The 13,661-nt window shown below is 47.5% G+C and overlaps 1 protein-coding gene and 1 non-coding gene across 5 annotated transcripts in view; both read left to right on the plus strand.

The window, feature by feature from the left end:
• The first annotated feature begins 2,406 nt into the window (after positions 1-2,406).
• SRCAP (Snf2 related CREBBP activator protein) overlaps positions 2,407-13,661 on the plus strand; it is a 33,252-nt gene continuing 21,997 nt past the window's right edge. For 2 of the 4 annotated variants that reach the window (XM_059897434.1, XM_059897437.1), the window contains exons 1-13: positions 2,409-2,716; positions 4,158-4,231; positions 4,796-5,058; positions 6,919-7,170; positions 8,493-8,678; positions 8,916-9,056; positions 10,167-10,389; positions 10,505-10,782; positions 11,419-11,512; positions 11,651-11,740; positions 12,233-12,421; positions 12,510-12,838; positions 13,314-13,491. In XM_059897434.1, coding sequence (XP_059753417.1) covers positions 5,005-5,058; positions 6,919-7,170; positions 8,493-8,678; positions 8,916-9,056; positions 10,167-10,389; positions 10,505-10,782; positions 11,419-11,512; positions 11,651-11,740; positions 12,233-12,421; positions 12,510-12,838; positions 13,314-13,491 — 2,014 coding nt within the window. In that variant the 5' untranslated portion in view covers positions 2,409-2,716; positions 4,158-4,231; positions 4,796-5,004. Of the gene's footprint in view, positions 2,717-2,850; positions 3,011-4,157; positions 4,232-4,795; positions 5,059-6,918; positions 7,171-8,492; positions 8,679-8,915; positions 9,057-10,166; positions 10,390-10,504; positions 10,783-11,418; positions 11,513-11,650; positions 11,741-12,232; positions 12,422-12,509; positions 12,839-13,313; positions 13,492-13,661 lie in introns of those variants that run through there. The other 2 variants (XM_059897436.1, XM_059897435.1) reach the window with 2 other exon arrangements.
• LOC132350050 (small nucleolar RNA SNORA30/SNORA37 family) lies at positions 11,204-11,330 on the plus strand. The gene has a single exon (XR_009497807.1). It is a non-coding gene; the product is annotated as a small nucleolar RNA SNORA30/SNORA37 family (small nucleolar RNA).

Below are 13,661 nucleotides of genomic sequence, written 5' to 3' on the forward strand. Positions count from 1 at the left end.
TGGAGAAGGGCATGGTGGCTATAGTATAGTGAACGAGGGGTAAATGAGGTTAAAAAAATAGACAGGGATCATATCCTGTACGGTTATTTTATTGAAAAAAATTAAGTATAAAATACATGTTGTGAGATACATGAAGTGTACAAATTTTATGTGCACATTTCAGGGAATGTTTACATCTGTATACACCCATGGATGTGACCTCATCCAGATCAAGATATAGAACAGGAGTCAGCAAACTTTTTTTTGTAAGATGCCAGATAGAAAATAGTTTAGGCTTTGTGGGCTATGGTCTCTGCTGCAACTACTCAGCTCTGCTACTATAGCAGGAAAGCAGCCATAGTTGCTATGTAATGAAGAGGCATGGTCAGATTCCCATAAACCTTTAGTTGCGGACACTGACATTTGAATTACTTGTAATTTTAACGTATCACAAAATATTTTTCTTCTTTTGATTTTTTCCTCAACCATTTGAAAATGTAAAAACCATTCTTAGCTTGCCAGCTGTACAAAAACAGGTGGTGGGCAGGACTTGCCCTTTGGGCCATAGTTTACCAACCTCTGATACATTTCTAGTATCCCCCTTGTGCATCTTTCCAGTTAAAATCTTTCTCCCCCAATGGTTATTCTTCTGATTTTTATCACCATCAGTTAATTTTGTCTGCTCTTGAACTTTATATAATTGGAATCATATGCATTTACTCTCGTGTCTGGCTTCTTCAGCTCAACATAATGTCTGTCCTATGGGAATTTTAAACCATGATACATAATTTTCATTTAAGGGAACTAAGATGATCTTAAGTGTGAGAGCATCATGATCTGATTTATATGAAAAGGTCACTCTGGTTGCTGTGTGGAGAACGGAGTAAAGGGAAAGAGGAGTGGAAGTGGGAGGCCCAGTCAGGAGTAATCCAAGCCAAGAGATGACGGTGGCTGGACCAGGGTTATAGTCAATGAAAATGGAAGATAGACTTTAGACTTATCTTGAGTTTGAGCTCACATATCCAATACCAGTTATTTCTGTGTTTCATAAGGTATGATAATACTAGTAAATTTCCTGAATAATCTTTCTGAGACTGGTATAGTGAATTGTCAGGTATAAACCACGTCCTTACCCTCAAGGGGTTAACAACAGTTTTGGGTGTGGGGTGGACAGACCATGAATCCAGATACAATGCAATCAGTTCTTTATGAAGCCCAGGAGGCTATGGGAGCCAGAAGGAGTATTAAACCAGACTAAGGGTAGTCAAGAGAGATCATCTGGGGGTTGTGGCCCTTGAGCTAAATTCTGAAGGAAAAATATTGAAAAAGGATAAAAAAGTATATGGGAAGGCCAAGAAATGTTGAGATTCTTGGGAGCTCAGTGTGGTTCTATGGAGTCTCGGAAATATGTAAGCTTGGCCTGGAAAGAAAGATTTTGAACTGGGCCTAAATGGATGGGCACTTATCCACTTTTTCAATCAAACAATTCATCCTGGATGCTTCTGTGTGCCCTGAGGCTCCAGCATAGGACAGAGGTAGCAAACTGACAGCCTGTGGCTGAATCTGATGTATTTTGCCCCTCTTTGCTTTATTTACACTACCTTCCTGGTCCTCCTAGGTTTTTGAGCTTTCAACCCCTGGTCTTTGCTGTAACAAAAACTGGACTTCAAATCAACAACGCAGAGAGAGAATCAACCCTTTGAGTAGAATGGGGAAGAGCTCAAGTGAGTGGATGAAGAGGAGCTGAATGAGAGCTTTATCTGGGATTCTGTACCTGGCTCCTAAGGTGGGCTTTAGGTGGTAAATTTTGTGTTTGTATCCTGTGACTTAGACTGCTTGGTTATGAACCTTCGTTCTGGACTCTGTCACTGGTTAATCTATGAGCCTCAAATCATTTGTAAAATGGAGCACTGCTAGGATTAAAAGAGATAATCAGTGTACAAAGTGGCCTTAATAGAAGGTATCTGTTATTATTATTATTCTGTTCCGGGGTGAGGGTATCATATTCTCAAAGGGGTTCTTAACCTAAAAAGTTGGCTAACAGATGGCATAAGTGCTTAGGAGTTACTGGGAATACCACCCTTGCGTAAAACGAAGCAGCTCTACATAAGTGGACTGTCGTGGGAATCCAGAGGCCCAGGTTCCACTGCTAACTTGCTGAAAGTACCTGAGAAATTGCTTCAGCTTTCTGGGTGATCTATTAAAAAAAAAAAAAAGTGGGGTGCATCGATCCGAGTTGGCAGCCGCAAAGCAGCCCCAACGGCAGGTTCCGCCGTGTAGGGTAAAAGCTTTCTGCCGCGGGGCAAGCGCCGAGCCTCCGGGCGGACTACACCTCCCAACCTGCCTTGCGCGTCGGGCAGCGCCCTACGCTAGCACGCGAACCTCTCCGCTCCCCGAACCTCCAGTTACTGTCTCTCGCGAGAGGACGGGCCGCGCTGGCGGTAGCGATAGTGAGCTGTGGTGGTGGCGGTGGTGTTGGTGGTGGCGGCCGAGACGGCGGCGGCCATTTTGGTGAGGCCTCGGAAGCGGCGGTGGCGGTTCGCTGCGAGTAGCGTCTCCCATTTTTCCCACCCACCGCCCGCATCTCTGTGCCGCGAGAGGAAGCAGTGGAAGCAAGGCGGTGGCAGTAACCGCGGGCCCCAGGGGAATTTAAAGGCCGCGAAGGCGGCGGCCAAGAGGGGGCCCTCCCCCCCTCCTCGGCGGGAGGGGGGTGGTGCGCACGCCCCCGAGGACGCAGGTAAGGAGAGGGAGACAAGATGGCGGACGCCCCACAGCTCCCCCTCCCCTGACGGGTGACTGCGCGCGCATCTTTCCGCCACCGCCTCCCCTCCCACCTTCCCGGGGTGCTGCGCGCGCACCTTCGGCCGGGGCCCCGGGGCCGGTGCGCGAGGCTATCGGCGCGCGCCCATAGAGACAGGCTGAGGGGGGCCAGGCCGGCCGGCTCTGGGCCCGGGCGCGTCTTCTCTCCCCTCCCGCCCGTCTGCGCACGCGTGCCTGAGCGAGCGAGCGAGCCCTGAGAGGACGGACCCAGGTGCGCTCCTGCCCGCCCACCAACCCCAGTCCCCCCTAAGGGGCGCGCGGGAAGAGGAAGGGGGGCGTGGGACGAATAGTCGGGGCCCGCGCCCACCATATCCAGTCAGGAGCCAGGACCTGGCGGCACGAGCCCTCCCTTATCTCAGCTTTTCGCGGTCTGGTGGTGGGGGCTCCCCGACAGGCAGGGATGAGAGGCTTCCTAGTCCTGCGACCCTTGGGTGCGTGGGTTTGGGTTCTGGCGGGAGCCCCCGGGCGGTGCGCGCAGCCGGCTCTCTCCGCCTCCAGGCGCGCACGCGCGGGCCCCTCCCCCAGTCGCGCACGTTGGGTGGGGTGGGAGTCTAGGAGGGGGCGGGGCTATCTTAGGGCTAGTGGCAAGTTGGGGCAGAGGTCAGGGGTCACGCTGGGTCAGGCTGTGGGGACGGGTTGGGAGACGGTAATGAAGCCGGGGGTCGAGAGTTCAAGCTTCTTGGATTCTGGTTAGCTCGATTCCAGTGACTCTGTTGTGGAAGGTGGAGTGAATCGAAGGCTGCACCGTGGTTAAAGAATTTCCTTAAACACTGGGGAAACACTTCCGGGCCTTGTGTGGGTTTACCCTGCCTATTTCCGGGGTATGGTTCTTTGCTGTTCGGGCTTCCTTACCTCTGCTTCTCTAAGGTCTCCTGCTCTAGTTCTGGTGTTTGGGGAAGTGTCATATGGCGCAGGTATCGGAGTCGCAGGGCCTGCCCTGAGGAAGGGTGGATCCTCCTATGTTTAGCCCTCACTGGAAAGGAGAGCCGGCTGCCAGGCAGCCAGCACCTTTTGAGCTTCTGGATGTGACAGCTTTTTTGGCTTTGTTAATTTGTCCTCCATTCAGAAGTTGGAGCCTTTTACCCTTAAGCTTTTTAAACTTGTTTGGGGGACTTCACTTCCCTGCTTCTCGTCCCCAGCCAGAATCTCATGTTACTAGGGAATTCTGTTTTCACAAAACATGGTTTGATTTTATTTTCCTGAAATGTGATTTTTATTTATTACTGTAATTCACTTCCACCTTTGAACTGGTTTGGGTATATTTAAAAGCCTCAAAAGATGGTGTAAAGAAGGCTTTGATGAGTGTTGGTAAATGTGGATTAGTTCCTCACTGCTGTTTTCTTCCCTGTTTGTTTCAGGCGTGATTCCCCTCAGTACGGCGGCACCGTGGAAGTACAGACTTTCACAGGGGGTGTGGTCTCAGCTCACACAGGTGAGGGCTCAAATACCATTTCATGTGCTGATGCTAATGGGAAAGATGTTTGAGATAATGATTGTGGTGCAACAACAGATCTGGGACTATGGAGAGAGAAAGATCTGATCACCCTGACTCTACCAAGGAGAGTAGCACGTTCTCTTGGTTTTGGCATCAGACTGTCTAGGTTTGTCCTCCTCCTCCTACTTCCTTACTGTGACCTTATGCAAGTCTTTTGGTCTCTTTGTATTCTGATTTCCTAACTTATAAAACAGAGGAAATATTAGAATGTAAACTACATTTATGTCAGTGGTCTTTCTGCATAGCTCTGTTTTTGGTATGTAGAAGGAACTAAGCATTTATCATAGCATGAAAAGTATCTGGTTTATAAGGTAGATGTGAGGATTATACAACACATCAAGTAAGTACTCAGTAAAGTATTTGACACATAGTAGATGCTCAAGAAACATAAGCTATAATCACTGTGTTCGGTTATCTTTATTTGCTAGTGTTATCCCTGTTTTTTAAAAAGATTCTTTAATCTTTCTAAATCCCATTTCTACTCTTTTTACCCTACTTTAGGTGCTCCAGAGGCCGGTGAACCTGAGTGGAGGCTGGGACGCCCTAGTGGGCCCCGGGCCCTGGAAGGCGGGTCCCGGTGGCCGGTGGCCCAGAATGAGGCCAGCTCCCAGCATGCCCTGCAGCCGGACGCCAGCCCCTCGGCCAGCAGCAGTGGTGACAACGACCCAGTCGTTCTTCAGGCATCCAAAGAGGAGCCTGGGAGTGGGACCATGCAGAGCAGCCCCTCCCCTGCTCACCCTCAGCTCCCAATCTTGCAAACACAGGTTTGAAAGTGGGGAGGGTTCCTTCTCTGCTTCTGCTTTGTGGGCTGTTGGCTTTGAGGCAGAAGGAATGTGGCAGGTCTTAGCCATGTTTCCATGATCCTAGCTACCTGGGTAGCTGAGTTTGGAGAATCTTTGCTGCTCAGGTGGGCTGTCAAGCCTGTTGGATACTCATATTCTACTTGACATTAGTGTAATGTTGATCTCTAAGAGCATGGAAATTTCTCATTACCTGAAAAAAGTTGAATTAAGCCAGGTTGGAAATGGGGTTTGTGACAAAATGCTTTTAAGACTGCGTACTTTGAGAATAGCTTGGTTTCTTTTGGAACTGGAACGAGGTAAGCCTTATGGATGGTGTGTAGTATTCATTCTTTTCTCATACTGAGGGAGTGCTGGAGGTAGGAGAAGAAAACCATGACTTTTTTTTTTTTTTTAAACATCTTTATTGAAGTATAATTGTTTCACAATGGTGTGTTAGTTTCTGCTTTATAACAAAGTGAATCAGCTACACATATACACACGTTCCCATATCTCCTCCCTCCCGCATCTCCCTCCCTTCCACCCTTCCCATTCCACCCTGCCAGGCGGTCACAAAGCACCGAGCTGATCTCTCTATGCTATGCGGCTGCTTCCCACTAGCTATCTATTTTACATTTGGTAGTGTATATATGTCCATGACACTCTCTCACCCTGTCACATCTCACCCCTCCCCCTCCCCATATCCTCAAGTCCATTCTTTAGTAGATCTGTGTCTTTATTCCCATCTTGCCACTAGGTTCTTCATGACCTTTTTTTTTTGTTTTTTCCTTAGATTCCATATATATGTGTTAGCATACTGTATTTGTTTTTCTCTTTCTGACTTACTTCACTCTGTATGACAGACTCTAACTCCATCCACCTCATTACAAATACCTCCATTTCATTTCTTTTTATGGCTGAGTAATATTCCATTGTATATATGTGCCACATCTTCTTTATCCATTCATCCGATGATGGACACTTAGGTTGCTTCCATGTCCTGGCTATTGTAAATAGAGCGGCAATGAACATTTTGGTACATGACTCTTTTTGAATTATGGGAAAACCATGACTTTTAAAAAACTGGACAGACCTAGGTTTCCCGTACAGTAGGCTTTTGATGGTTATGGGTTTGATATTATTTTCCTGAGCAGCTGGGAAATTATGTGACATAATGTCTTTCTTCATTTAGTTGAGGAAGGAATTTGAGTGGCACGCTGTGAGGCTTGTGTGCCAGAGTGAATTTCATGAGTTCCCTCACTATCCACATTTAAGTAGGACTTTGTTCTCTACTTATTATTGCTTATGCGGTACCTTGTAATAGGTGGATGTTCGAGAACAGTGATCAATCCTCCCTTTCCCCTCTTACCTCTCCAGTAAAGGAAACTACCGAGACTGGTGATGAACATAAAGAGGTTTAGGTGGTCTTGGACTTTTTGATGCTTTTTGAATTTGGTGGTAGCTCAGATTTATTTGCATGGGTGAATCTGCCATACTTGCTGTGAAAAGGAGGGAAAAATAGGGAGTTGTTTATGTGAGTGAAATCATTGAGGTTCTGAAAAGATCATTAAAAGTTGAAGTCATGTGCTATAGTAGTAGTCTTGAATTTGGGAATTGTGTAAATGTCAGGCTCTAATTCCTCTGGCATATGTTTACTGGAAACTTGGCTTTGCCATCTTGAGTACCTTATTAAAACTTTATCCCAAATGTTGTGTTTATAAAAATGAGGTTGATACCTTACTCCAGAGCTTTTTTTTTGTGGAGATAGAATGAAGTAATGTACTTAAAACCCATGGTAGAGTGCTGCTAAGCATTCACCTTATCTATCATTTCTCCCTTTTCTAGATGGTGTCGGACGGCATGACAGGCAGCAATCCTGTGTCCCCTGCCTCATCCAGTTCCCCAGCCTCTAGTGGGGCAGGTGGCATCTCCCCCCAGCATATAGCTCAAGATTCCTCTTTGGATGGACCTCCAGGGCCCCCAGATGGTGCCACAGTGCCCTTGGAGGGGCTCAGCTTACCCCAGGCTGCTGACCTGGCTAACAAGGGCCCAAAGTGGGAGAAGAGCCATGCTGAGATTGCAGAGCAGGCCAAGCATGTACGTATTGGGAAGGCCCATGAGGCTTCTTAGGAGGCTTCTTCCCTGAACGCCTATGTCCCATGGGTATTTTACATTTCTTTCCTTATCTTTGATTTACAATACAGGCTCTGCTTTGACTTACGTGATCTTGAGCAAGTTGCTTGAACTCTGAGCCTCATTTTCTTTTTTTTAAAATAGGGATGGTGTAATAGTGAATAGGCTGTTAAAAGGTTTAAGTTAAAGGAGAAAATAGACAAAAAAGTGCTTTGTAAGCTCTGAGCCTCCTAAGATTTACTGGTTTCTACTTCACGTTTTTCTTCTATAGTCTCTGATAAACTTACCAGAGGTAAATGTCGTCTCTGGGCCAGCAACATCAGCATTACTTGGGAACTTATTAGAAGTGCAAATTCTTCGTACCTTTCTTCTACCTACCCATTTAAAACTCTAGGCATGGGGTCTAGCACTGTCTTAAAAAGCACTACAGATGATTCTGATGCATGCTCAAACTTGAGAGCCGTTGGTCTAATATCCATGTCTTTCTTGGTGTTTCCTTGGTGACCATCAGGCCATTTAGTTCCTTGTCTTATCTGTGGCTGTTAGTTCCTTTGATTTAGTTTTTGTCAGGAGAGGACAAAAATAATGAGGGCAATTGTCCTGAGTTTATAAGTCACCTCTTAAATAAAAATTTCAAGTGCTTTCATTTTTTTTTTATGAGATATAATCAATGTAGAAACAGTGTTATCTTTTTGTAATACTAACCACTGTTAATCTTTTTGTGTATAACTGTTCGGTATTTTCCACAAAAAAGTACATTTTTATAAAAATAATATTTTTCAAAAGCAGAAACAGGATTGTGTAAATTGGATTTTATAGCATATTTCTAAGTACGAACATATTCTTGTGTAAGTAGAATTCTGCGGCCGTGAAGGTCCCTTCACTGTATCTAGAGTCAGTAAGGAAGCATGCTTTCCTTGTTCTCTGGGAAGCTTCCCTTGGGATATGTTTTCCTAAGTTTTGCCTATATTCATAAGGTATGGAGTGTAAAAAAATGGAAAAAGCATGAAATCTGGTGTGTGGAGTCAGACCTATTTTTAATTCCCAGTACTTATCACCTCCTATCTGTGTAATCTCAAGTAAATCACTCAGTCTCCCTGATCTTTTTTTTGCTCACCTGAAGAGCATATAATATCAACTCGTAGGATTGGTATGTGGACTCAAGACAAGCATATAACACTCAGTCCAGTCAGTGCCTGTATGCAGTCAGAGCTCAGGGATTCAGCCATGGTCATGAGGTAAAGTATATGTCAAGTAACTTGATTGACCTAGTTCTTCCTCATTAGGAGGCTGAGATTGAGACTCGGATTGCTGAGCTGCGGAAGGAGGGTTTCTGGTCACTGAAGAGACTGCCTAAAGTGCCTGAGCCTCCCCGCCCCAAGGGCCACTGGGACTATCTGTGTGAGGAGATGCAGTGGCTCTCTGCCGACTTTGCTCAGGAGCGCCGTTGGAAACGGGGTGTGGCCCGTAAGGTATGTCCTCAACTGGACCTACTACCTTCCATTTTGTTTTCAGGTTTGGTTTTTCTTGATGGGTAGGTTGGTTGGAAGGGAACCAAACATAATGGTGTACAGTGCTTGTAAATGCTTCTAGTCTCAAGAGGCAAGCTCTGACTTCCCAGGTTTCTTGACTTTGACTTTTCTCTTTACCCTTGACTTGGGGACGGGCCAAGGGTCTGGCCTTGGAGTGTTTTCACCTCATTCCCACAGGTGGTGCGAATGGTGATCCGGCACCACGAGGAGCAGCGGCAGAAAGAGGAACGGGCCCGGAGGGAGGAGCAGGCCAAGCTGCGCCGAATCGCCTCCACCATGGCCAAGGATGTTAGGCAGTTTTGGAGCAATGTGGAGAAGGTAGGCAGCAGAGATTGGGAAAGGGAAATGCCTTGGGGTTGACTGGTGGGTAGCATGGTAGCAGGAATGATCTAAAGTTCTCCTCGAGAGAGTGGATAATTATTTCATGCAACTCTGATGACATTTCTGTTGCGTGCTGGACCTTTCAAGCATTGAGTTCTACGCGGAAGAGAGAAGTACAGTGGAAAAATATGGGCCCTGCCTTTGGGGATTGCTAATAGGACTTCTTGACTCCCCTAGGCCATCTGTCCTTTGCAGCCCATTCAGTATGCTTTTTCATGTGTGTGCCATTTACCTGCTTAAATACCATCAAAGTTCTCGTTAATTGTTCTCATTTATTAAGTTGTAATTGTTTCTTTTTTTTTAATATTATTTTGTTTATTTTTTTTTATCTTTTTGGGCTGCGTCAGGGTCTTCGTTGTGGTGCACAGGCTTCTCTCTAGTTGCGGTGTGTGGGCTTCTCTCTAGTTGTGACGTGTGGGTTTTCTCTCTCTAGTTGTGGCGCCCGGGCTCCAGGGCACATGGGCTCTGTAGTTTGCAGCACGTGGGCTCTCTCATTGAGGCGCGCTGGTGTGCGGACTTAGTTGAACTACGGCATGTGGGATCTTAGTTCCCTGACCAGGGATCGAACCCGTGTCCCCTGCATTATAAGGGGGATTCTTTACCACTGGACCACCAGGGAAGTCCCTGTAATTGTTTCTTAAGTATTACCTGGCTTCTGTCTATATTTTCATTCTTGTATTCTGCCAGTTCCTTTTCTTCTTTCCACTTCAAACATTCTCTTGTATGTCCGTGGCCATTTACACATGCTTCTTCTGCTGCAGGGGATGCCTTTTTCCTCATCTTCACTTAGGGAACACCTACTTAATCTTTAAGATTCAGCTCCAGATACATTTGTAAGTCTTTCCCCACTGCCTGAGACTAAGCTGGCTCTTCTCTATCCTGTGCTTCCTTTCTGCTTTCCTCAGACGCACCCTTAAGGTCGTTTAGCTCTTCCTTCCTGAAAAGCCAGCCCAGGGCCTAGCATAGAGGAGGCTTCCCTAAATGTTGAGTAAGAATACATGAGTAAAAGATTATCTTGGTGATCCCTCCGTTTCATGCTTGTGTCAGGTGGTGCAATTCAAACAACAGTCCCGGCTCGAGGAAAAGCGGAAAAAAGCCCTGGACCTGCACCTGGACTTCATCGTGGGGCAAACTGAAAAGTACTCAGACCTTCTGTCTCAAAGCCTCAACCAGCCACTGACCTCCAGCAAAGCTGGTTCCTCCCCTTGCCTTGGCTCTTCCTCAGCTGCCTCTAGTCCTCCACCCCCAGTTTCCCGGATGGATGATGAAGGTGTGTGTCCTCTTTAGCTCTGTTACTCTTCCTCATGTACCCTTTCCAGAGCTGAAAACCCACCCTGTGGCTTGCAGGGCCCCGTGGACTTTGTGACCTTGTTCTCCTGCTATAGATGGGGACTTCCAACCCCAAGAGGAGGAGGAAGAGGATGATGAGGAGACGATTGAGGTTGAAGAACAACAGGAAGGCAATGATGCAGAGACCCAGAGGCGTGAGATTGAGCTACTTCGACGTGAGGGAGAACTGCCACTGGAAGAGCTGCTCCGTTCCCTCCCCCCTCAGCTGCTAGGAGGGCCTTCCAGCCCCTCAAGAACCCCCTCATCTCGTGATAGTGACACCCGAGATGGGCCTGAAGAAGGTGGTGAAGAAGAGTCCTCTCAGGTGTTGAAGGTATGGGCAGAAGGGGATAGAAGGTGGGTTCAGAGTGGGAGCAAAGGGAGAGCCTTAAGGACTGAGTTCTTCCGGTCTATAAGGTTGGTTGTGATTTTTAGGAGTCCTCCCTGGTCTGAGCAGTTGGGCTCTCATTTGAGGATGGATAGGAAAGAACCTGGGTTTGGGGCAAGTTACAGTCTGAGATGGGCAGATTTCTGATGCATGGAAGAGTGTACTGTACTCTTAGAATTGCTGTGTGAGCTTGAAGAAAAACTTACTTTGGTCCTTGTTGCTTCTGTGAAATGGCCCTAATACTCACTTGCTGGTTTGTAGGTTCGGAGCTGAGATGGTAACCTTGAAGTCTCTTTTGGACCTAAGCTTTCTGTTTCTCCATGTGTCCGAGTGCATGGGGTTGGTGTTGGGGGCCTGTGTTTCTCTTCTAGCACTTTCACAGGTCCTCCCCTGGGCAGTGGGGCCAGGATCTGGTAGCTGGTATTGAAATTGAAAACCCTTGATTGTATCCTTGCCCTGGGACTGTGTCAGTGGCAACTGTCAGTGGGACAGAGACTATTCTGTGACATCTTATTCAACGTTGTGTCTTTCTCTTGCTGCTCTAACCATAGGCCTTCTCCTTTTTCATCCTCTGCCAAACAGGTAAAGCCCCCACCCTCCTCTGTCACACAGCGCAACAAACAGCCTTGGCATCCAGATGAGGATGATGAAGAGTTTGCTGCCAATGAAGATGAAGGTCAGGCCTGTTCTCAGTCCTCTTGCCTCTTACCCCTTGAATTGTCTGGACCTAATATTTCAGGCTTTCTCACCTCTTCCACTTGGACTGTGTTCTGAGCCTCTGTCCCCATTGATCTTGGTTCATTCTCTTTCCTAGCGGAGGATGAAGAGGATACCATAGCAGCTGAGGAGCAGTTGGAAGGGGAGGTGGATCATGCCATGGAGCTGAGCGAGTTGGCTCGAGAAGGTGACACCAGACATTTTACTGAGTATCCACTTGGTGTCTCTGTGCAGAATGCCAGAGATAAAGAAATGAATAAGACACTTTTATCCCTCCTGGAGATACTCCAGATCTAATGACAGAGACAGATTTATAGATGGTTATAAGTAGAAAATTATGATTGGTTATGATGGAAGTTTGAACAAAGTGATGGGAGAACTGAGTGGAGGGAAGAACTATTGGAAGAGGATAGTGGCCATGTTTGATCTGAACCTTAAAGGGGAGGTTCCTCAGATTGATACCGTCCTTCCCAATGGAAGGCAGGGCCATCCACAGTTCTAGCCCATGTTACGGGGCTTGGCTGAGAATAGCTGGTGCTGAAAGTAAACTCTTTTGCCTCCCCTCAGACCTGGGCCTAGCAGTGTCTGTAGAAGCTGAGGTAAAATGAACTGGCACCACTCAGACCTCCCCTTCTTCCCCATGAAGCACGTAAAGGCTTACCCTTCACTTCTCTTCCAGGTGAGCTGTCTGTGGAGGAGCTACTGCAGCAGTATGCAGGAGCCTATGCCTCTGATGCCTCTGCCCCAGGTTCTGGGAGTAGTGAAGAGGAAGATGAAGATGAAGTTGATGCTAACAGCTCTGACTGTGAAGCAGAGGGGGCCACAGAAGCTGAAGAGGCTACTCAAGAGGATAGTAGCAGTCAGTCAGGTGAATGTGTGGTCATGAGGCAAGAGCTGGGGAGGGCAAGACTGGAGGAGTAGGTATGGTGAACACTAAGCCTTGATCTGTGCTTTAGACTCTGCTGAGGAACAGAGTGAGGATGAGGAAGATGAGCATTCAGAAGAGGAAGAAACGAGCGGGAGTTCGGAATCGGAGGAATCTGAGTCTGAGGAATCTGAGGAGTCCCAATCACAGAGCCAAGCAGATGAGGAAGAGGAGGAAGATGATGACTTTGGGGTGGAGTACTTGCTTGCCAGGGACGAAGAGCAGAGTGAGGCAGATGGGGGCAGTGGACCTCCCACCCCAGGGCCCACCACCACTCTAGGCCCTAAGAAAGAAATTACTGACATCGCTGCAGCAGCTGAAAGTCTCCAGCCCAAGGGTTACACCTTAGCCACTACCCAGGTATTTCCAGGCCCAAGCTTCTGCTTTCTCATATCTTTTTTTTTTTTTAAATAAATTTATTTATTTATTTATTTTTGGCTACGTAGGGTCTTCATTGCTGCGTGCGGGCTTTCTCTTGTTGCGGCGAGTGGGGGCTACTCTTCCTTGTGGTGCGCGGGCTTCTCATTGTGGTGGCTTCTCGTTGTGGAGCATGGGCTCTAGGCACGCGGGCTTCAGTAGTTGTGGCACTCGGGCTCAGTAGTTGTGGCTGGCGGGCTCTAGAGTGCAGGCTCAGTAGTGGCACACGGGCTTCGTTGCTCCACGGCATGTGGGATCTTCCCGGACCAGGGCTCGAACCCGTGTCCCCTGCATTGGCAGGCGGATTTTTAACCACTGCGCCACCAGAGAAGCCCCTGCTTTCTCGTATCTTGACTCTCCTGTTTCTCAGTGACAGATTCCTCAATTCCATTGTGTTACCTCTCTTCCTACCTACTAGGTGAAGACACCCATCCCCCTGCTCCTACGGGGCCAGCTCCGGGAGTACCAACACATTGGGCTGGACTGGCTGGTTACTATGTATGAGAAGAAGCTTAATGGCATTCTTGCTGATGAGATGGGGCTAGGCAAGACGATCCAGACCATTTCCCTGCTTGCCCACTTGGCCTGTGAGAAAGGTAACTAGGCCGGGCCCTTCTTCTTGGGTCTCCCTTGGCCAATTTCCTGGGAAGCTTATTTAATGACTTCAGCTGTAGCACGGTGAAACAGTCTCGCTGCTAAGTAGCTTCATTGACTCTGGTCAGTAACTGTATAGAGAGGTCATTGTAGGCACTAGGATTAACCCCCC

This window comes from Balaenoptera ricei, chromosome 15, assembly GCF_028023285.1.
Source record: "Balaenoptera ricei isolate mBalRic1 chromosome 15, mBalRic1.hap2, whole genome shotgun sequence".
Taxonomy (NCBI): Eukaryota; Metazoa; Chordata; class Mammalia; order Artiodactyla; family Balaenopteridae; genus Balaenoptera; species Balaenoptera ricei.